The sequence below is a fragment of the Lissotriton vulgaris genome, chromosome 10, assembly GCF_964263255.1.
Source record: "Lissotriton vulgaris chromosome 10, aLisVul1.2, whole genome shotgun sequence".
Lineage (NCBI taxonomy): Eukaryota > Metazoa > Chordata > Amphibia > Caudata > Salamandridae > Lissotriton > Lissotriton vulgaris.
The window spans coordinates 920756969-920781998 of NC_141698.1; the positions used below are offsets into that span (position 1 = coordinate 920756969).

The 25030-nt window shown below is 44.9% G+C and overlaps 1 protein-coding gene across 6 annotated transcripts in view; it reads right to left on the minus strand.

Moving 5' to 3' along the window:
- Window positions 1-25030, minus strand: part of HDAC9 (histone deacetylase 9) — a 2124307-nt gene that overhangs the window by 332473 nt on the left and 1766804 nt on the right. Inside the window, exon 1 of one of the 6 annotated variants that reach the window (XM_086941892.1) lies at window positions 13561-14121. The exons of 3 other annotated variants lie outside the window; for them this stretch is intronic. In XM_086941892.1, the coding sequence (XP_086798018.1) occupies window positions 13561-13666 (106 nt within the window). In that variant the 5' untranslated portion in view covers window positions 13667-14121. Of the gene's footprint in view, window positions 1-13560; window positions 14122-25030 lie in introns of those variants that run through there. 2 more of the 6 variants (XM_086941891.1, XM_086941888.1) reach the window with 2 other exon arrangements.

Below are 25030 nucleotides of genomic sequence, written 5' to 3' on the forward strand. Positions count from 1 at the left end.
CAAAAATAGCGGGGGTACTCTGTACATCAGCATCACTCCTGGCTCTTGACCTGCTTCCAAGTCATGAACAAATTAATAAAAAAATATTAACACACTGCCCTGTTTAACAAAAACAGGCTGCATTTATTACTTTATTGAAAATCTATAACAGACATGGTGGCCTGCAGACCGTTCCAAGCCGCCGTCCCTGTGATTGTGGCCAACAAGATTAAGTCGTAGCTTGCGACCTTCCTAATGAATATTAATTAGGTAGTTCTGATTTGGTCTCAATCAGATTCCTGTTTTTTTGACGAAACAACCTAATGGTACATAGGTTGGTTCTTAAAAGTATTCACTGGTCATAAAAATAATGTTACAAAATGGGCCAGTATTTTGCCACCAATAAATAGTACATCTGGCTGTAATTTAGAAAATCATGTTTTCAGGCTTTCCCTCACATATGTACTTGCAAAGCTGGAACAACGTTTCCATTTACTTTTGAAATGATTAACAATATATTTCTGTCGCCAAGTGCCAGCAGGACACTTTGTGCTGCCCAGAACTATGAAGTTTATAAATAAAGTGCTGGAGTTTTCTTAGAGCTTCGTCCCAGCGGGTGGCAGAAGCAGCAACAGAGAAGAGCGCGCGGGCTGCCTCTGCTCTGCCATAAAAACAACTACACTGCTCCCCTCAAACTTCGCCAAAGAGCCTGTTTTAGCTCCACAGAAGAGGGATATGTGCATTGTGTTTCTCTCTAATTCTTCTTTCCATGTCTTTTCCCGTCTCAGGCTTCAAGCAGCTGACCCCTCAAACAAAACAAGCATTGGCAATGCCAATAGGTCTGGCTTAAAAAGAAAGCTGTATGGTAATGTGAAGCATTACATTAGCATCGGAATAAATATATAATATATATTCGTCTGGAAGCAAAAAACTTTAGTTTAATACTGTTGTAGGTAAAAAGATCATTTGGCAATTGCACAGTCAAGCCAGACCTAAACATCCATGTAAATCCATGACTGCCTTCCTCCCATCTGTGCTACTGCCAGAGAAAAACAATATACATTAGCGAGTTAACTAAAACACTTTAATAGCATTCCAATGTCATGTGTGTGCCCCTGAAAGTTGGAGTTCAGGAGCTGGATAAATAAACAAAATGATAACAGCTGCGTTGGGGAAAAGGACTTTTTTGTGGAAGCACACAAATCCCAACTAATCAAAACATGTACTCCTGGTTGCAAACATATGGGCGGAGCCAAAAACTCCTCTCTAGTGTTGCTCACATCATTGTCTGGTGACAGAACATTAACAACTGGCATCTTTAGGCGAGGCTCTCAAATCACAGTGTTCCAAACTGCCCGAGATAACGTCCGATTGTCTGTTGAGAATCTGAATGTATGATGCATTTACCCAACTTCTATATTTAGTAAACCTTTCACTGCACAACAAAAAGGCTTATATTTTCTACATGCACAGCTTCATAAAGCTTTTTTGCGCTCCAAGCATGCAATGTACACTGCAGTCGGGGCGTGTAAGGGTATGCTCTGGTAAAAGTGAGTATTCTTGTCTTGCATTCCGCTGCTCCACATGGCTGTCTGTAAGGTAAAGGCCCATTGTATCCAGGGGTCAATGGATGTTTTTCTTTCAGATTCCACTTCTTTATGAAAAACTACGAATGTATTAAGGGGCATTTCAGAAACTGGGGTCTTCAAAGGCAGCATTCTGAAAAGTTTGCAGCCTCCCCAAGAGGATTTAAGGGGTCACCCCGCTGAATACCATCAAATGGCACTGAAAGCCTAAGCCCGTCCTAAAACAAACATTCTAGAACATGTTGCTCTATCAGAATCGGACTGAGATGCAATTTGACCTACCTAATTAATATTCATTAGGCAGGTCTTATACTGCAATTCATTCCGATTGGTCAAAATCATAGGGGCGGAGAGGCCTGGGAGTGTCAGAAGGCCACAATGCCTGTGACTGATTTTCAATGAAGTATATATTTTTTAATATGAAGCCCAATTTTGTCAAAAGGAAATGAGGTGGTGTGTAAACAAACAAAACAAAAAACAATTTTCATCACAATGGAACTCAAACCCCAAGCTCACATCATGGAACAAACATTCTAGAATGCTTATTTTTAGTGTTTGTAAGTGAGGCAAATAGAACAGTTTTTTCATATTCACAGCCTAAGTCCTTAAGGGCTGACACACATTTGTCGTCAGACACATTTGAACTCACCCACGTTGGTACTTGGAACAAGTACATAAGTATTGGACACATATCGAAATACATTTGCAAGGTAGTGTGATCAGAATAAAGGGAATGAAAGGTGAATGATTTATTTAATTTTGATTTATTTTTTTTGAGTGATCGGTCTTTTAAAAACAAAAACCATTACACCTATGACATTTATAATAGTACTAGTGCATACTTATATAAACACGTAAAATCTTTAGTAGAATTTTTACCCGGTTGATCTAAAACATACTATTATACATCAATTATTTAAAATTTCGTTTAAAATGGAGATTTGGGAGTTCTTGTCTTTATGACAGTCTATTGCGATCTCCACGGAGTTTCAGCCAATTTCCTTTAAATGCACATTTAAAAGTTTCGCCCCCTGCATATTAGAGGGATTGAGGCCCCGTCAAGCCAGGTGATTACGGCTTCCCTGCACGTTCGTATGTTCATTCTATTCAGTAGTGCTTTTATTAGTGACTGCCGTTCTTTTAGTAACTTCGGCCATACACAAAAAATATGTTGGATCGATTTGTATTTGTATCCACAAAGTCTGCAGTCAAGGTTATCACTTTTATCCTTCCATGCTGGGATTAAATCTTTTGTTTCCCACATTCCAAGACGCAGAACGGTGAGTGAATACTAGTTCATTGAAACTAGGAGTTTGTGCTGGCTATGGGAAGTATGTGAGGGAATTCGATGCTCAGGCTAAGGAAAGGTGCAGGCTATGTGTCTAATAATTTTCACTGATGCCATGAAATAGAGGATTGAGACCTCTATTCATGTAAAATAAGCCGAAAGTTGACGCAATACTGTCATTTCACTTTGGTAATGCAGAGTCCAGGCTAATGCACCCCGCTTATCCTTCTATATTAATTTAGTAATTTGTAGTATAATGTTAGCCCCCCCCCCCCTGCTTAACACTCTTTAAAGCCTGATGTAAATAGTTTGATGCTCCTATTCCACTAGAATATATTGCAACCTGTTCTACCGCTCTAGGGTGAGCAGAATGTCTTCCAATCACCAAACATACACATGTCAACATAGACTAAAGCACAGGATTAATACACAAAATTAATAAAACACTGTCCTTCAACTTATCTGAACATTTTACCACCCTGGTTTTTTGCGTTCCATGATTGCTTTCCATATCATTTTTAAAGACTGTATGGGTAAACAGGCCTTCTATCGTAGACTTAATGAAAATACTGGAGTGGTTATAAATTGCGTAAAATGATCAGGTAATCCTGTTGAAGGACAGGCCATGTATGTTAGCAGAGGCCAATATTACTGAATCACAGGTTCTCGCTGTAATGTAGTGCTTATCTTCCCAATCTCTGGATGTTTTGATAAACAATGTTTTGCGGCTACAATCAAATTACAAATACATAAGTACTCCAATGGGGCAGACTCATCACATGAATGCATTTTGAAGTAAACTATGATGCTATGCATTTGGTAAATGAAACACCAGATGTCTGTACAAAGGACACCAAAGAGAAAACCCTTCCACATTCTACTCTAAGGGCCAGCAGCGCAGAGCATGTCTACAGCATCCACTGGAGAAGGGAGACCCGGGCACATATGTTGACTCAATGGCACCACTGTCTTGCCTGCTCTTCAATGGGTAGAGTGCTTTGGGACCTTGGGGATGGGGCAAGCTCAATAAACAAAGTTAATGGTCTCTCAGCCACTTACTTTGATGGTCGGAAGTCAGAATAGTTACGTTTTTGCGTTGGGTTCTATTTTGATGCAAACTGGGTGACTCATTCAGGCATGGATGGAAGGTTACTTCCTGTTCCCTTGAGTGGCAGAATGGGGAATCTCATACAGGAAGTTGTGTCAGGCTAGACTGAAATCAAGTGCAAAGCAACTGGGTATCTATCATGCCACCTAGATGCCAAAACACTTGGCTATCACCCTTTGCCAGCGTCGCAATAAGATTTGATCATGTCTATGCTTGAAAACGTCTCTGTCGTCAATCAAGCATCCATATCCATGCTACTCCCAAAGCAATCCAATGCTTTCAGTCATATGGAAAATCCAAAGCTCCCGCTTTTTGAATTCAAAAGTTTGCTATTGCTTAAAACAGGTTGTTGGTTTGCAGCTATTTTATTAAATTCATGTGTACAAGCTAAAATTTAAATCATAGAAAAATGTATGTTCCTGCTCAACAATTTCCCCACATTAACACCACCACACCACCCACCTCACCTTATTGCATTTCTAATCTATGCAGAAATCAATGCCGACTCATTTAAATACGTTACTTCCAATTAGAAATGACAAGAAGGACTGACCTAAAACTAATAATTGCAAATGTTTTGAGTTGCTAGTGGTTCTTGTTGGAGTATGTGGGTGGCATGTGTCCAACAATATATTAGGCCTGGCAACATTTAATTTATGCTGGCACAATCTCATTTTCGGTATTTTGTGTTACAATTCTTATGCAAAATACCTGAGATTATGCTATTAATCCACGTCGCATAATTGAAACTTATTTCAGATATAAAGCCTATCATGCAAGCACGGGAAGAACTCAGACAAACGAAATGGGACTGGCTGTTGTTCCCATATTTTTGGTGAATTCTTGTGCCAAAAATTGACAGCCTCAAAAAAAGCGAAAAATGCCAAAGCCACCATTTCACAGACAAGCACCCAGAATTTCGCCCAGGCCTAAAAAATGTGCTCTTAGTTCTGAATGTAAGTCTCTGATGGATATAAAGAAGAAGAATTGATAACAATTCAGACAGCACGATAGAGAGGCAAAGTGAGATACCATTATTTTAAAAATCCTTATGTCAATCACTGAAAACATTTAAATACAACGGAATATGTGAAATCGTTTTTTTTGTTTTACTATTCATTTATTGTCATGCATTTATTATAAAGACCGAGGTGAAGTGGTCTCAGAAAAAACATAGTTCAATTAAAACTCATACTTTAGATTACATTCATTTTTTCTAATTATATGCTCACTTAAAGAGTCCACGTCAAAAGTGGACTTTCACGGTCCTTTACATTCAACTGGTAAACATGGCTCAAAAACAACCTGGCGTAAATAGCATTAGTACCAGTAGCTATTTGTGGTTTTGCTGCCAATTTAAACATCAAACCAAAAATGTCAGATTATGCAAAAATGGTAATTGTGCTCATTGTGAGCATTTTATTGCTAGCACCATTGGCAAAATGGCATTTCCTTGCAAACCAAGGAATATGTAAGTAAGTAAGTAAAAGTTAATGTGAACTATACACATTGTGAGGAGATAGAAAAAATCTGCATACATAAATATACACGACCCAACACTATATAAATGTAACTTGAAATACTGATTCCCATCAAACCAAGATATGTTTTACAAACATAGGCGCCCACTGAGGGATCGTGCAGTGCTCCCCCCCCACAGGGATCGGTGCAATACTATCCCAGTTAGGTTCCCACTAAGGGATCGGTGCAGTGCTATCCCCACTAGGCGCAACCGAGGGATCGTTGCAGTGCTATTCCGACCAAGCGCCACTGAGTGATCATTGCGGTGTTATCCCCACTATGCCCCACTGAGCGACTGGGGCAGTGCTATCCAGCTAGGCACCCCTGAGGGAATTGTGCTATCAGATCAGTGCGGTGCGCGGTGCTATCCCCAATAGGTGCAACTGAGGCATCAGTGCAGTGGTATCCCTGTTGGGCGCGCATTGAGGGATTGGTGCAGTGCTATTCCGCTAGGTGCCTCTGAGGGATCATTTACGTGCTGTCCATGCTAGTCCCCACTTAGGAATTAAAGCAGTGCTATCCCCTCTAGACCCCACTGAGGGATCTGTGCAGTGCTATTCCCGCTACGCCCTACTTAGGGATCAGAGAGGTGCTATCCCTGCTAAGCTCCACTGAGGGATTGGTGCACTGCTATCCCCGTTGGGTGCCCACTGAGGGATTTGTCTGGTGCTATCCCCACTAGGCGTCCAAGGGGGGTCAGTGCAGTACTATCTCGGCTTGGCTCCATCGTGGGATCAGTGCAGTGCTATCTCTGCTAGACCTCACTAAGGGATCGGTGCAGTGCTATCCCCGTTGGACGCCCACTGAGGGATCGGTGCGATTCTATCCCCACTAGTCGCCCACGGGGTCAGTGCATTGCTATTCCCGCTAGGCCCCACTACGGGATCGGCGCAGTGCTATCCCCGCTACGCCCTACTTAGGGATCAGTGAGGTGCTTTGCCCGCTTCAATCTAGCTCACAAAATGCACAATAGCATAATTTTTCAAATTGATCTTTTAAAACTCTTATAAATATAAAGTGACAGTGCTAAAATGCGACAGATTAGGACAACATAACTAAAATGGCAAGTGACAATGGTCATAAAGACGTGTACATTGAAGCGCAACGTGACCAGCAATCTCTAAAAAACCAGTTGATAGTTAATTCAGAAATAAACACTGCGAATCAGCAACAACGATTATAGAAGATTAATCCAATATAGTCGAGCATAGTGCAAAAGAAAAGAAATTAGAACCCCATCCGCTTTGTAATACTCTCCTTTCCATAATTGTTATCCTGAACACGTATTGTGCCAACACATTTGTAGATGATAAGGCGATCCCTCTGTGCATAACCTGACTTGGGGTGCACCGAAAGGCAAAAGTGACCAACAAAAACATTTATAGCCACATCAACTGACCATGGTCTGATGGGCATATAAAGTCATGCGTGCTTGACATGAAGTATGACGTTATTTGAGGCTCTAAGAGCGGTTGGTCCGTCTGTGTTAGAGACGCAGAAGTATTTAAAAAACTGACTTGAAACGAGTCCTCATTGGACCCTTCAGTGCTCTTAACTTGACAGGCAAAAACAATGATCAATTTCTCAACTATTATTGTACTAAACTATAGGGTAAACCATATCAGAGAAGCAGTCCCTCTATCCATGTTTCTTGCATTCTGTCAGAGTAATTGCTTTTTCCAGGATGCTGTATTTTTGTAGTTTTTTCATGCAACCTATGACTCTTGTAGAGTGCACACTGTGAACTGATTTGCCTCTCGGCATCTGTGAGGGATCACGTTCTTGGTGAATGCTTATAATGGGCACAACTGCGGGACCTGGAGATAAGTCTGATGGCAGTGCAAGCTTCTCTCAGTTGCTGTCAGCAGGTCACAAAGATGTTCAGAGCGCACGCTCATTCACTACTTGGCCTCTCTGCAAAGTGCATAGAGTAGTGATCATTGATTCCAATTCTTATTGTGATTCAATGGGAAAGTGTGTGAAGAAGGTACACAGCTGTGAGAATACTGACAAGATGAAAGTAGAAGGAAATGCAGTGCTTACAGAGGAGTGGGTATGTTGTGTGTGACGACGATGGTCAAGTGGAGGGGATGAAAGGAAATAAGTGCAGAGGGAAAAGGGAAAAGAGCAAGGTGGGGAAAGAGATGAGATGTGAGATGTGCATATGGAGGATTTCAGAAAGATGTGGGGAGAAAGGGCCAAAGTGTCCAACAGACAGATGCAGAGGAAAGTGTTGTGAAAAGGGAAAAGAAGTGATTGAGACACACGTAAGAGCTCTATCCCTTCCACAGACCTTAGCAATGTTTTATTCACTGTACCATATTTTCAGAACTGAATCTTTTTTCAATACGAATTATTCGCAGCAAATACATTCCTGTTATTGCAAAGGCAAAATGTCTGGCTGGTTTTAGGACACATGTACCTTATAGCTACATAGGACAACCCTCTTCGAAAGGATGACTAGTGGAGAAGTGTGGCTCACTGGTTAGAGGAGGCAGACCTGGAAGCAGAGGTCAGCCCGGGACCAGGGTTCAATTCCCGGCTCGGCGGGGTCTTGAGTCCTAAAATGTCCACGGACTCAACAATTCTCGCTCCGGTGCCTACTCGATTCATGGGTTCACACTCTGCGACTCTGGGCAATAGCTTGCTTAATCTCCACAACGGCCCCTCGCGGCGGGATGCCTGGCTTTCACCTTGTGGATACCCTGCCGGGGTAATCTCACAGGGGAATACCAGGACGGGTTCCCTAAGCAAGCGCTTAGATACCGGGTCGGTGATTTGCGCTATATAAATACATGTACATTTACAGTTACGATTCATTGGACATGCCCCTCTAGAGACCCTCGACACAACTTTTTAATGCCTCCTAAAATCCTGATATTATTGGCTAGAGTTGTGAGCAAAAGCTGGATGGCACAATATTAGTATGTCTAAATATACATAATAATATTTTCTACATAGTGCTAAGTCAATGGAGTGCTGCAGCACTGATAAATGCACTAATACATGTAACTGGATCCAAAGAGGAAAGAATTGACTTGGCGTTCGAACTTCAGAACTGGCGTGTTTAAGGGGCTCTCTGCAGCTGTTGCATTAACCTACTGAGCTTCTGCTGTATTATTTGTGCAATACTTACAGTGCAGGCTTTCAGCTTCAAGGCACTGTAAACAACATGTACCATTAATAACATGCGCCATTAATAACCCTTACTCGTCGCTATGCGTTTAATCAGCCTGCTCTGCTGGTATGAATAGAGCAGGGCAGATTCAAATCTGTGATTTCTATTTACAAAAAGACATCTGCGTCATTCATTTAGCCCGTTTTGGTCCTCTTTGGTAGTCATATGACACTAACAAGAGTTGGATTTATAATAGTAACATTCATGTAATAGAACAACAGTCAAATATAAGTCGTCAACCAATTCCCTTTAAAAGAAGAATGTGTTCTGATATTGGGCAGATCACGTAAACACTTTTGCATCAGTAGTATCTGAATTGTCATGCGTAAAACAAGGTACCACTGGCAACTATTATATTATAATATGTGCAATATAGTGGAAATATCAAATGATGTGTCATTTTCAGCCAAGACATGCAAATTCTGCTGTTTTTACTTTTGAAAACTTCAGATACACCAGACCTTTTATGTGACTGTACCCATTGTCACAACACGAAAAACACCCTATTTCTTCCAAGTGTCACTGTCTAATGTGCTGCAGCAGTGGTTCTTAACCTGTGGTCGGTGGACCCTGGGGGTCGTGACCCCTTCTCGAGGGGTGGGGGGCCCAACTGTTAAAAAAGTTCAATAATATTAGCTGAAGAGTAAAGTATCCATAACATCTTGTAAGTTAAATCAAATATTTCATAATGTGTGTAATTATTTGCTGGATATGCGTTTCTTTATTTTTGTGTATTGTTTTGAGATTCATATAATTCAAATTGCTTAGGCTGAGGCCCCCCACTTCCACTTATAACCCTGTGAGAGTTATCAGGTTCCAGTAATGCGTGCACAGAAATCAATGGGTTCAGACCCGCTGTGTTACACCTTTATCGAGGCCTGGCTGCTTAGTCTAGAACACTTTGTATGGTGGGCCTTCGAAACCATCCTTCTCATGATTCCAGTGAAAGTACAAGCCCGAGAATGCAGAATAACGTGCCTGATAGCCACTTCTGGCTGAAAATGTCACACGTGGGAGAGGGCCACATGACAGCCTCGTATCCTGACCTCCAGAATGTGTCACCTTCCTGTTGCTTCTGGCAGCCTTGCAGGAAAGGCAAGGTGGACTTCCCTGCAAATAGGAGCATTTCTTTAACCGCATTATTTTTTGCTTTTGAAACTCAGCAGGAGCTGTGACTGTATAATTTGTCATGGATGTTATTTCTAGAACAGCGTGCTAAAAATATCCCAGAGCTGAAGCAGGATCTTTGAGTGCAAAAATACACTTAATGCAATGGCAACATCTGAATTTTACAACAGCCTCCAATGGTCAATGTAAAACTTTAATTATTCTTGAGCAGGAAGTGCATTTGGCTCCCAAAATTGACCACCTTCAAACGGGGGCTAAATGGATGTGGCTTAGCAGCCAGGTGGCTCGAACGAATGTGTGACACTTTCAGCAAGTTGTGGCTTTTAAGATGATTGTAGTTCGATTGGTTAGTGATGGGGCAGAAAAGGCCTCTGCATGGTAAGTGACGTGCACTCCTCCCTGGAGTGCCGAACTGTACTGTTGTCTGGATCCCTAATGCTGATTTTTTGTCTTAGGCGTACACGGATCATGCATGTGCGCCATGACATAGTCCTATCTCGTGGATTGCGGTCTTGTTGGACGGGGAGGGCTGCCCAAAGTGCTGCCCTCTTAGTGGTGGAAGGCTACCGCCTTCACCAGGAGTTAAGCAGTACAAACGCGGTGGTTGCAGTATACTGTGTAGTGATCAGTAGTAGTGAACAAAACTTTTTTACCCTGTGTCACTGAAGTGCGGCCTAGAGGCTCACTCACTCCTGCTTTGAAAAGTACTGCTACTGTGTGCCTAACTCATTCCTCACCTACATCAGGTAGATGTGTAAGGGCGCGAGTGATGCACACATGCACTCAGCATGTTTTCTCGCAAGAAGAACACTGCATAAGGGGTGAAGTATGGTACAGTGTGCACATGGTAAATGTGTGCATGCTGGCAGTGTGTGCTTTTAGAATAACACACTCTGGTACAGTACAGAAAGGATGCGGTACTAAACAGCACATGCAGCCTGAGGACGTTTGCTGCATGTAGTTATGCTTGTGGTGGCATAACACATGAGGATAGCAGTGCTGTGCAGTAAGTGTGCTGTGGATGTACACTGAATGCAAGTGTGCCTGCACTGATTCATTACCTGGAAGACCCTGGGCTCCATTTAGGGAAGCCCAAGCCTGCCTGGTGGAAATATCAGGAGTAGAAGAATCATCCCTGACAGATTTATGTATTACTGCAGTCGCATAAGCTAAGAGGGACATGCACTGTAGGATGGGAGAGAAAAGCTCTCTCTGTGCATTTCAAAGGGCTCTTTGATTCACTGATAGATCACAAGGAAAGGACCCGGTCACATCAGAGGAAGAGAGAGAAATGAGGCTGATGAGGGAATTATAAAGAGTATGGCTGGGAGCCCAGGATTCATCTTTTGATGCACATATCCCTGTGGCTGACATCTAGGTGTGAAATCTGGTCACTCCCATGAATCTTGTTGTGCGTTAATCAGCTTCAGGGCCCTGCCTGCTGTGAGAGACATCTTTCAGGAGGAAGAAGAAAGGGGGAAGATGTCCATTTTAAAGAGGCAGAACCCCAAAATAAAACGTCAAAGACTCAGACACTAAATTACATTTTGTGTCTGGAAAAGGACTATAAGTAGGGGAGTTAGAACCGCCAAACTTTGCGATGTTCTGAGCAGCCAGACGGGCTGCATGAGGAGGAGAAGCTCAGCGAGACTACTGCATGTGACCAGAGCTGCGGGCACATGCCTGCTAATCTCCGAGACCACCTGCCCTGGAGCACCAGCACCTGCCTTCTTGCCAAGACCAATGTGCCCTGTGAGGAAGAGGAGAGCTTTGGGAGTAGCAAGGTCCAGGGAGGAGGCCTATCGTGAGGACTCCCTGTGCGAGGTGCGAGGAATCCGTTCTTGCACCAAATGTTGCCTTAGCCTATTTGCTGGATTGTTTTGGCAACCACCGTGTGCCAGGAGGGGCCACAGGATACTGAGCAGAGGAGTAAGGGTTATGTGGAGGTCCGGCAAAGTTCAGCTCGGGCAGCCAGGAGCCTGCACATTTAGTCCATGTCTAGCTACTGGCTTCCTGGCCTGAAAATAAAGAGTGTCTGTCAGGCTGACCTTCATTCAGCCGGATGGACTCTCTTCTCTTTTGGGCAAAAGGTGAGGGGGCATAGCCCCTTCGCTCATTAGGACGGGCTGCAGCTGATCCATAGTAGGTCAGACCTCAGTAATGCACATGTCTGCAAATCTAAGTATGCAAAGTGCTGTTATCTCAATTGGCAGGCCTGGATAAATGTGTCACAACTGGCATGGGGCCACTTAGAAGTTATGCAAATGAAGTATAGCTCTCAGAAGTCTTCACATCCCACTTCTGACTATACGGCTTTTACCTAATTGAAAGTCAACAAAAAGAGGCACTTAATTGTAATACCCAAAATTAGATTTTTGCTAACTGTAAACCATAGCCATACCAATAATCCCTTAGCACTTACCCTAAAACCAGAGATTAATTTGTAAATAAATAAATGCAAGCTAGAGCAAAAAGCTAAATACCATGACTGCCCGTCTTGTTTCCACCTCATGTATTTTATTCTACAACCCTGCACTTTGGTCTCTTTAACAAATTAAGCAGTGGCTAAACCTAAACAAGAACCCTAGCATTAATCATTTCCTAGATTTAAACATTTTATTTGCTTTGCTACAGGACAATTTGGGGGAAATGTACTTCCTGTGGTTTACTATTTGTGATTTTCGGTAGAGTATGTGCTGTGGACTTCAAATTGTATGTTTTCACGGATACTCGCTCTTGCGTGACCCCAGCAGCCTCACAGTTCATGAGTCACTAAGTACTACAGACTTCGTAAGCTCCTGTGTTTCTCCACCCTTCGCTGACCCTTTCTGTCCACGTCACGCGCTCCAGTCATTAGGTGGCACCGTTTGAACTGCCTGTGGATACACGGGCTTTGCCAGAAAATCCAGGGTCTTGGACTAGAGGCAGAGTCCGGTGACAGATGCTATAAAGTCAGAGAGTGCAGAGGTGAAAGGTGACGTCTGAAATATGATAATTCAGACACACCTGAGTTCACGACATCTTTTGGAAAGTAACCTGCAGGTGGGAGGGAAGTTGGAAGCTCACAGGCCCAAAATACTGAGAATATGCAAATATGTTCAGAATTCCATCTGCCTGACAGCTCCATTTCCGCCTGTGTATCACACATGGGGCACTCTGTGACCTATCGGCGCACAGCTGACATGATATAAACGAAACTACAGGTCCCAGGAAGCCATGCGTTGTCTTTTGAAAGCCAGGGCTGGCTGAAGCTGTCACATGTAACTTACCTTCGGGGCAGCTGGAAGCTATGTTTTAGCTACATTTACAACCGTGTTTACAGGAATATGCTGTGCGACTATTTAGTAATCAAAGATAAATTGATGAATGAGCCTACATGGACTGTGACAGAGAGAACATGTGATACAACTCCATCCTTCCACTTCAGCATGTTCACGTTCAGGGCCACTGCACATGGAAGAGCAAAGCTGCATGTTTTCACGCTCCCTGACTGCCTCTGCCGGGAGAAGGTCCGCTCTCACACAGAGGCAGCGAAGCAAGTGCACAAACGTCAACCACACAACGTGGATTCCACTCAGCACACAGCCGGTACCCCCTAAACTCGTCACCGAAATCCTTAGTGTGACTACCAATAAACAGCAGTCAGCAAGGTATCCCCAGGTCAGTGAACATGACGTCTATACAGGCAATCTCATCACACAACACACAATCTGAATGGACGGTTGCCGAAGAGCAGACAGCTGGTCGGCGAGTACAAACGGCGCTCGCTTACCTGAGCTGATCATGCTGTGCATCCTCTGCTGCGCCAAGAGCTGCCCGCGTCCCGAAACCCCATCTGAGGAAAAACACGATTCAGTCTCATAAATTGTCTGCAGCATATTCCAGCCAGCCTGTAGCTCAGCTGCGCGAAAGATTCATCACTGCACACTGAATGGGCGCCGGGAGCCACCCCGCCCCCTCCTCGCCCGCGGGGTGCGAGAGACGGCACACTTCGGAAAATGTTATTGTTCCATGCCGACACGTTAGAGCACACCACAGGTACGGAGCGCGGGCACTCCCCGGTGACCGCCGCCGCTGCTGTGTGAGTGAGAACCTCTGAGGCAGGAAGTGCCTGTGTGCGCAAGTGGGAAGGACCAGCAAGGGAGTCCCGCTTGCGCCCCAGTCTCGTGAAATCAGCCAGAGTCCTTTCAAAAAAACGAAAAATATAAAAATTAAAAAACGCTGCGCGCTACTTTGAGAGTCGCAGCGCCGCCCCCCGGGCGCGTTAAAATGCCCTCAGAGCTGGCAAACGTTTGGTCTGCGCTCGTCCCCCTCTAGCGCCGTCTGACTCGGAGGCTCGCGCTCCCTGTAAAGTTGGCTTAAGCGAGTGATAACTCATTTGCATATGAATCAACAACAGCCAGGCCCGCAGGCACCAGAAATAGAACAATGGCTGGCCGAAGCCAAAAATAGGTCAGGCCTGGCCGAGTGATTGGAGCCTGCATTAATGTATTTAAAAATACCCCGGCAAACACAGCTGTCCAGTCCCTGTCTCTCAAACCGCGATACTCTGCTCTGAGCCCTCGAAGCGCGTTAACCCTTTCCAAGGCATGCGAGAGAGAGCGAGGACGGACATCCCTGTTGCAAAGGAGTGTGAAAACTTGAGTTTTACTCTTGAGGTAGTTCATGTCTGCCTGTATTACAGTGGCCACTAGGACCCCCCACCCCCCTTGCAGCATGAACTCGCCCCAACTAAAAAACAAACTTTGTGCGTAATTGTGTTTGAAACCTGTGTCGGCATACCCTTCAAGTGGAACCTCATTCATGGATGTGCCCTAAATTTGTACCTATATATACTATGCCTTTCGGATTATTTTATCTGAGAGGTTCAATTTGGCTCGAATATATACTGCCATATTTATGTGCGTCTTTAGAAAACCTTAATAAGTGTCATAAAAAATGTATTTTATAAAAAACTTAGCTTCATGGTCACAGGCCTCCCTCTGCAGCGTGCGCTACATGTAAATTCTGCAAGTAAAATACTAGCCACCTTTATTTAGAATGACATTTTATGCCGCATAACGTCGTGACAGGCAATGAAAAAGGTGCAGCTGTACCGAATGTAGAAGCAGATGTGGGCGGTTATGGTATTTTAAGCACATTAATTTTGTTATTGTTTCTCTTATGACTCTCAATTGTTTCTTCATAATATAGACAGTCCCTTTATATGACCTGGATATGATCCAATTTCTTAATGGTAATCTTTAGTGATGAGGATGACGGATGAGTAATAGGATTATTACCCTTTCGTTTCACTCCTCGTTAAACCAGGTCTTGGGTCGAGAATATACAAAAGCTCTTATAAATTAAGTAAGAGCAAGACAATCCATGTTTAATCTAGAGTTCATTTTATGAAAGTTAAATTTAGTTCCAATTACTTAATTTGCACTTAATAAACCCCAAAGCAAAATTTACAGAATCATTTCTTCACAAATCAAATCTATAGTCAGAAACAAAAGCATTTAGAGTGGACCATGAGGCTGCTTAGCAGATTTGATGTAGTTATACATCACATGCCTCTGCCCATGATGTTGACACTTCTCTGAATGAGCGACTGTGCACGTTTCTTGGCCTTTCCTGTCCTGCCGGAAAATACACCTTTGAGATAGCCTATCGTACCTTCCTACCTAGTGTTATTTTTTGCCGCTATTTGCCACACCATTGCATAGGAAAAGTGCATTGGAAGAATGCAACTTTCGTTTTCTCTTTTAAATTAGCAAAGCTCTTTTCACATCCAAGGCCAAAGTAAATGGGGATGAAGAGTTTTCATCAAAAACAGGCAAGGCGAATTCTCGAAACAAATGTAAATGTAAATGTGGGTGTGCTTGTAAAGCGCACTGCGACTCCATGGAGTATCCTGGCGCTGAAGACCGCTGGGGAACCCGTCCTGGTTTTCCCTGTGAGATGGTCCCTTTCTGGGTATCTCCAAGGTGAAACCAGACATCCCAGACTGTGGGGAGCCGTTGTAGAGATGAGGCAAACTTAATGCCCAGAGTTGCCGAGTGTGTTCCCTGGTTAGAGTAGGCACCGAGGCGAGAGTTATCGAGTCCATTTTTGACCTTGGTCCACGACCCTGCCGCGTCAGGAATTGAACCCAGGTCCCGGGCCGTTCTCTGCTTACGGGTCTGTCGCCTCTAACCAGTGAGCCACACCACTCCACTCCAATGAAACTGTTTCTGACCTTCTGGCCCAAAGCTTGGTTCTGTCCTTAAAAACACCCTATCTGTAAAAAAGCTCAGATGTGGATAGGTATATAACAAGAGCCACCCCCCACCACCCCCCCAAACTCCCCTCATCTCCCCTCTGAGATCATTGCCACTAAAATGCTACTATTACTCATCTGAATTCTGTTTTGGAAGCTGCGGACTGAGCCTGCCCCTGTGTCAGAGTGGGGTTTTCATCGGACTTCCAGCCAGGTCCTTGCCGGACCCGCTGCGCGGGTCCCGCTGCGCTGTGTGTGCTGTTGTGGGAAACCGCAGGGCTGCGAGCTCACCCGCAGGGACTCGAAGTTCCAGGAGTCCCTGCGTGAGGTCGAGACCCGCAACACCTGGGTCGCTCTCCCTGCCTGCCCCGCCCTCGCCTCAGCGGTTAAGAGCCTGCTTGAATCCATCATCGCTGGGATCATCTGAATTCTGTTTTGGAAGCTGCGGACTGAGCCTTCCCCTGTGTCAGAGTGGGGTTTTCATCGGACTTCCAGCCAGCTCCTTGCCGGACCCGCTGCGTGGGTCCCGCTGCCCTGTGTGTGCTGTTGTGGGGAACCGCAGGGCTGCGAGCTGACCCGCAGGGACTCGAAGTTCCAGGAGTCCCTGCGTGAGGTCGAGACCCGCAACACCTGGGTCGCTCTCCCAGCCTGCCCTGCCCCTCGCCTTACACTTCCTTCATTGCTGAGTCATAGTACCGCTGCGCGGGAGCGCGCGGGAGCGTCCGGGGCGAAGCCCGGGCAAAGGGCGGGCCGTCTAAGGCCGTCCAAGGTCGACCAAGGACGGGACGGGTTACCCCCTTAACGACTATTTCCCGGTAAGATTCCATCCTTTTTTCGCTCACTGGTCAGGAATCTTCCATCGACTCACGCACTAACAGACACCGTGTATTGTTGCACGGCCGCCTTTGTCTTTTTAACTTGTACATATACCCACGTGTAACTATGTCTTCAGACCCTGTAAAATCAAGAAACATAACTGTCAACACATCAAAGGGGCCAGTTACAGGGACCATTGACCAATTTTTTAAACGGGTAACGATCGTCCTAGAAAAAGAAATAGCGGACACCGAAAAGCGCTTATCTATGGATTTACTAACTGGTAAGTGCTCCTCCCTAGGATTGATTGGGAAAGCTACCTCACCTAATGTGATTGTCTCAGATTCCCTGACTTCTACCATTCTCCCTATTGACATCGATTCACTTACTCCCCTGGGAATCAAGGCAAGAGAGGGAACAAATCAGACAAAAAGTAATGAACCTGAGCCAGCCCCTGAAATCCTCCTAGTTAGCCCCAATACATCCAGACTATCTAGCTCTCCTAATTTATCTGCTTCTTCTTCAACACCTTCGGAACAACCAAATAATCATCCAAAGAAAAGAAAGAGACAGCCTTCCCCCTCACCTCCAAACACAATCTTTACTCTGAACACAACCCCTCCACCTATACTACCCCCCAAGGTTAGCATGGTGCAGAAAATGAACAATATGACAGGACCACTCCCTGAAATGGAGGCTGAACTTCTCTCCAGAATAGAGGTAATAGTGAAGGCACTCATGCTTCCTCTTCTGGAGAGAACAAGACTAATAAGCACGCATTTAGAAAAGTTGGGTAAACAAATAGAAGAAAATACCATGGCTATCACCAATCTATTGCCACAATTCTATAAACATCTCACACAAAATTCTATTGCCCTTAATGTTAGACCACCAGAACAACCGTCGACTAGTGGTGCACCGTCAAAACGCGGACCTGCTCCAGGGAAAAAAGCAGCGGCCAAATCTTTAAAAGAAACAACTAACAATGAAAACTCTAAACTACCCAACAATACTCAGGGAAAAGATGGGGCTAAAACCAACGTAAGAGGGAAAAATACAGCAGAGAAGAATCCTGTAGAAAGAATTCCCCCCCCTACCAACTACTAACCCTAATCCCCCTACGAATACCATACCAAGTAGAGAGGTGGGCGAACAGTCACCACAGCGCCCAAAAAGATCTAGACGTAGGACAGTAGATTTGCCCCCTGAATCAGCCCCATATACAATCGTTATGACAGGAGTACCAGAACTAGCAGAAGGGGCCAGAGAGAATTATCACGCCCTAAAAAATAAAACCATCTACTGGCTGAAGCAGAATAGACCCCTCCCTGCACACGTCAACGGAGAAATCCTGTCAGTAAGGCGTGCTGTTTGGTGGGCTCAAGGCCGAAAGACAAAAGGGGGGACGTGATAATTATCAACTTCAAGGACCATAGGGCGGTTAGAACTATAGGAGATTGGTACGAGGCCATAGGGGGGGGAAATATTTCCACACACTATGTCAGTTATTTCTACCCCCGAGAATTGATAAATAACCCCAAATACCACCATATCAGAAGGCCACGTCCAGACTGGAGAGAAGCAGGCTACGAATCTTCCCAGAACCACTACTTTAACCAACCTCCACAACCACCCTATCCCCAGACCTACTGGAGTAACCTGAATAATAATTACCAAACAACTTTCCCAGACTTTAACATTCCAACATCTAATCCCTTCTTAATGCTGTGTGGTTTAGAAGGAATAGATTGACTCGACAGCAACCTCTCCTCGTTGCAAGAATCCCCTATGACAAAAAAGGATATTACTTCGAGTGATACTACATTAGATATCATGGACGAAACTTGCAGTAACGAAGGACCATGTCAGAGGGAGGGGGAAAACCCTACTAGGCAGAGTAAAATAACCACACCACCCACCTCAACCCACAAGGAACATAATGTAGATTCAGAGACACCAGTGTTAGACAAGGAAAATAGGGCAAGTAAAAGACAGGTCCCTGCCAGTAGACTAGAAAAACTCTGAATAATGTTCTGGAATGTTGCGGGCCTCCGAGAAATAATCTTGGACGGAAGTATCCACAAATTTACTAAAGAATGCCAAGTTCTGGCTCTCCAGGAGACCTGGCTCACAAAAGAAATGCACCTGACAGGGTACAAAACCTATTTCTCACCAGGATTTGCAGGAATCCATGGGAGAGCTAAAGGTGGGTTGATAATCTATATATCAAATGCTATACCAGGCCTGGCAGTCACGGTACTTAGCCTAGAACCGCACTACCAAATCCTACGATTAGCATCCAAGACAAAGGGGACAATTCTCCTCGTTAACCTATATGATAATCTAGCGGAAAACGAGAGAGTAAAAACACTAGGGGCTCTCCGCAAGAAATTGCTTAGCGGGATGAAATTAACGCAAGGGCTGGAACCCCCAAGCATTGTTTGGGGAGGCGATTTCAACCATCACCCCTGTGAGAAGCCCTATAGTAATGTTTGTGGGATGGGGGTTGAAATAGAAGAGCAAATAACCCACTTTAGTCACTCAGTGGTGGGAGACTTTTTAAACGAAACTATGTCAAGTCTGGACCTAGTCATATTAAATCAAATAAACCCTCTATCCGGGAAATTGGATCCCACCTACCTCGGTAGGGGTAGTGAAACAACTATTGATTATATTCTCATTACAGCGACCCTTGTAAATAGGTCTACGAACTTCAAAGTCAAAATTAACATGTTGAGTGATCACTCAGCCCTGGTCTGTGAATTAACCTTAGATAACGGTCAGCCACTTGCTCAGACCATAATGTCCACCCTCGCCCAGAATAACATACAGCTTACAAAAACAAACGGCTATACTTTGGGGTGGGGGAAGATTGATCCAAATGAGCTGACAAATAGGGTCGTAACTGGAGCACAACCTGCAATAATGAAATGTTTAGACATGGAGGCAAGCGAAGAGGAAGTCCTGCTCCACTTCAACTTAGTTTTAGGAAAAGTAAATGAATGTCTCACCGTAAATCAGAAAGGAACCAAGGAAAGGAAAAAAGGTTGGTTTAACCACGACTGCACAGCCGCCCACAAAAAGCTAAAGAAAGCGCTAACAAAAACAACAAGAGATCAAGAGGAGATTAGGAACCTGAGAAAAACGTATAGGCTTGCGTGCAAAGCGCGAAAAGAAGAATTTAAAAAAGCCTTATGGGATCAGTTGCATGAAAGCTCAAAAAACAAAGATAGCGATCTACTCTGGAAGGTGGTAAAAGCACCGTTCTTAACGGACACAGAAGATCGCCCCAGCGTAGAAGTGGCTATTGAGGGACAAACTTGGGTAAATCACTTTGCAAAGATCTTTAGCCAACCCCCAGTAGTACCCCCCCCCCAGACAATAATAGCCCAAACCAGGATAACCTATTCCCAATCCCATTGACAGTTGACTTACATGAGGTAATAGCTGCAGTTAATGCCAGTAAGAGCGGAAAAGCCCCCGGCCCAGACGGGGTGCCAGTCGAATTTTTTAAATTTAAATTAGATTTGTGGGCCCCCATCATAACAAGGGTGTTCGATGCAACAATGAAGTGTGGCCTACTTACTTCCTGGTCCCAATCTATATTGGTACCCATATTTAAAAAGGGAAACAGAGAGGAGGTGACTTGCTACCGACCAATTTCCCTCCTGGACTCACTGGGGAAAGTACTGGGTAGAGTGGTACTCCAGCGTTTACAGGAGTGGGCGGATGACACCGGGACCCTTTCGGATATCCAGTACGGTTTCCGAGAGGGACTCGGAACAACGGAACAAGCCCTGAACTTGGCCCTGCTGATGGGGAAATATGTGTCGGCAAAACGCGAGAAGCTCTACATGGTATATGTCGACCTTTCCGCAGCTTTCGACTGCGTTTCCCACGCAAAATTATGGTCGGTGTTGTCTAACATGGGAATTGATAAGGCCCTTCTGACCCTACTTAGGGAACTCTATTCCAACGCCTCCTCCAGGGTTCGCTTTGGAGTATGAGGCGAGCTGTCGGAATCCTTCTCCGTAGAGCGCGGGGTCAGGCAGGGGTGCGTCCTTGCCCCCTTTCTCTTCTCCCTCTATACCAACGGTCTAGAGGTAGAGATGTTGAGGGGGGGCCTGGACTTGCCCCGGGTGAAAGATCGACTGGTCCCCGCGCTCCTATACGCGGATGACGCGGTGATCATAGCACGCACCCCACGCGAGCTACAAAAATCCCTGAACAGCTATGCGAAATTCATGAGCGATTTGGACCTTCATATAAACATAAAAAAACTATGTCATGGTAGCTGGTCAAGCGAGGAAACACGGAAAAAACATCTACCTTAATAACGAAAAATTAGAAACCACCCCTCAGTATCCCTATTTAGGGATTATGATAGATGAGAGGCTCAACTGGAGAGCAGCAATAGAAGCGCGTAAACACCAACTTTTGCGCTCCATTGCTGCTCTCATGAAATTTGCACAGAAATTAGGGAAAAAGCCCCCGGTTGAACTTCTCCAGATCTACAGAGCCAAGGGCCATTCCATCGCACTTTATGGGGCGGGCCTGTGTGGACATAAAAACACAAAAGACCTCCAGGTAGCAGAGAACACCTTTACGAGATTTCTACTTGCGGTTCCAAAAAGAGTTTCCACCTTTGCATGCCACGCGGAACTGGGGCTACCACACATTGAGGACCTGGCCAAAATCGAACCTGTACTTCTTTGGCGCCGAATATGGGTCTCAACAAAAAATACCCTTACCAAAGTCATTATTGCTGACTGTATGACCCTAGACTGTACTGAAAAAATAGATTGGTTAACATACGTAAAAAAACTCTTCACCGATCTAGGAATGGCAGATTATTATCACAATCCTGAATCCATTGCTGAAATCTCGAAAAAAGAACTAAAGGCAAAGGCGCTGAGCCATTTTGAAGAGCTACGTATTACCGTGGAAATTAAGAAACCATCTGTACAGCACTCCCTAGTGGTCATGACCACCCTGGAAATGGAACCATATCTAACTTATGTCGACTCGCAGTTCGAACGATTCTTACTAGCGAGATTCAGGTGGAACATTTTTCACAGGGTTGTAGCATTCCCCAATAGAAACAGCTGGGAAGAAAGCTTAATGGCCTGTCCATGCGATGAACTATCTGAGCAGTCAACAATCCATACAGTACTGTTTTGCAAATTTTATTCTGCACATCGCAAACTTTGGCTAACTCCCTTGCTCCGAACTTTAGACCTTCGAAGGTGTCGTCCTGCAATGCTGTGGCTGCAATTTTTAAGTTCTGAATATGTATGCAAAGTTGTAAGCACCTTCCTAAAATGTATTTTTAAGCACAGGTTAAATCTTCAAAACAATAATCTCCAATCTCCCTGATAAATTAATGGTGATATAAGTTTTAAATGAACTGAATATGTTTTAGAAATGTTAAAATGTAACGAAATGTTTGAATGCTTTTATGGTTTCTTTGTAAAATTAAAACCGAATAAAGATTTTACTACTACTATTACTCATCACTAAGAAATATCAGATGATTAAAGGGGCTCAAAAGATTTTCATTGCAGCTCTTTCAGAAAACTCACAAATCATATATAGGTGTTGGGTTTGGGACTACTGGTTTTCAAAGTTTCAATCAATTAATCAATCAATCAGGGTTCTTATATAGCACAGCTAATCACCTGTGAGGGACTCAAGGTGCAGGGAGGAGGGTGACGGGGTTCTGCAGTACAGTCGAAGAGCCAGGTCTAGAGGTCCTTCTTGAATTGAGGCACTGAAGGTGATTGCCTGAGATGCAGAGGCAGAGAGTTCAAGATCTTTGCAGCCAGGTAGGATATGGATTTTCCTCCAGCTGACGTCTTGTGAATCCTTGGTACAGTGACCAGGGCCAGTTGGGTGGAGCGGAGATATCTGATGAGTGTGTAGAAGGTGAGGCGATGGTTGAGGTATTTGGGTCTGGTGTTGTGGGGGGCTTTGCAGGCGTGCATGAAGAGGTGGAAGGTGATTCTTTTGTTGATCTGGACCTAATGGAGGTCTTTCGGGTGAATGTACCTTGTTTTAACGCAGTCTTTTCCCCCGCAGGGAATCACAACGCGGTCGTTACAACAACCACGTTGTGATTCCGCATTCCATTACTCCGCAAGTCGGAGCAACGACTTGCGGAGGGGGGGCGCTGGATGTTGGAATAGTATAATTTACTATTCCAACTCCAGTCTCTGCGGACACTAGGGAAGGTGTTGGATTTTAAATCCAACACCTTCCCCCACCCCCACGCAAGTCGTTGTTCTGACTTGCGGAGTAATGGTGTGCGGAATCACAACGCGGTCGTTGTAACGACCGCGTTGTGATTCCCTGCGGGGAAAAAGATTTGTGGTAAATGTTGTTTACCCTCTCGGGTGACATGTTGATGCAGCTATGGTGGGGGATTTCTCAAATAAGTCTGGTGGAGGCGTTCTGAATGCGCTGCAATTTTCTTGGGAGTTTTTGTGAGGTGCCGGCATAGAGGGCGTTGCCGTAGTCGAGCTTACTGCGGACAAGCGCCTGGGTGGCTGTCTTCCTGGTCTCAGTGGTGGGGGTCCACTTGAAGATCTTCCGCAGCATGATACGGCATTGATTTGGTGTCCAAAGTTCCTGGGCCTGGTCTGTTTGTTAGAAGATAAATCATTTATTTATTTTGATTTTATATAGCGCAAACATTACCCGAAGGTGTCAGAGCGCTTTACAAAAGAACCAGTCGCGTTACATAAGGACTTTGGATTACATGAGTTAGATAAGAGATACAAACAGAAAAAAATTGCAAATGTACACGTAAAGTTAATCAGGGATGAGATACAAACAGGAAAGAAAAAAAAATTGCAAATGTACAAGTTGTGAAGTCACTCAAGGTAGAGATATAAACAGAATACTTTTTTTGCAAATATACAAGTTGTAAAGTCACACAAGGAAGAGATACAAACGGATAAACTCTACTAGATATACTAGTGGTTAGAGTTCTAAATATACAAATAATAAAATCACTCAGGATTACATTTTAACAGCGATTAGGCTTTGACAATTATATATTACATAGTTACATATATATATATTTAAGAGTTACAGAAGCATGGCTCAGGCATTGAGAAAAAAGCAGGCAAGGGGAGAGAAATTCAGGGGAGAGAGGAAAGGACTAGGAGAGATAGAAAGAGAGTGAGGGTGGGAAGAGGTAGGGGAGGGGGTGATGAGTGATGGGATCAGAGACATCAGCATTAATCATAAACGATGAGTAGTTGCCGATGTGTGAAACTGTGAGGCTTTATGCCCTGGTTTATCTGTAGTGCAGCAGGGCTATAGACTGCCGAAAGCTCCACTGGAGTGCCCACCGGGGAATAGGGGACGCCTCCCACCGCAAATGTAGAGGGATTGGCTGTTGAGATGGCACAGAGTTATCTTGAGGCACTATGTCCTCAGCAGGCCCCATTTTGAAGTCAGGCAGCGCTGATTCCAGTTTGACTCAGAGTTCGGGGGAGTTATTATATAAACATTGCCCTCCATGTCTCTCCCTTTTTTGCGCCTGCCGCCACCCCCAGATAGCTGTTTCAATGCCTTCTGGGCGGTCTGCACTTCTCCCCAAGCTGTGCGGCATCGAGGGGAAATGGCGGCTGCGTCTTCGCCCGTTTTGCAGCTCGGTATCGCAGGTAGCCTTCACCACAGGCACCGCTCACCAGTCCGCAGCGCCTACATGCATCAACTCGGGGCACATACGGGAGCAGCGATCCACTCACTCCCACCCAGGAATGCTCAACTCGTCTGTGGTCTCACAATACAGGCTCACAGTTCGAGGCAGCCGAATCTTCCGTATCTCAACCACAGCTCCAGGCGTTCTCGATAGCGTGTCAAGCCGCTCCGCTTCTCTCCACATGTGGTCACGGACCTCCTCAGCGCTGCCGGTCTTATTTCGGAGTGTTGGTCGGAAACAGGTCCGTCTCTCCTGACGATCCCTCCCAGCAGGGTCCGGTCGTTCTGAGATAAGGGGCTCCTGCTTCACCTGCCGCCATCTTCCCTCCCAGCTCCCTCTCGCAATCACAAAAGATGGGCAAACTCCTGGGAATTAGGTCCAAAGGAATTCCCCCAGCCGGGGAGCTTCCGGACGGAGCTCCTACCCAGCGGTCATCTTGTCATGGAGACAGACAAGACATGACATACAGCCATG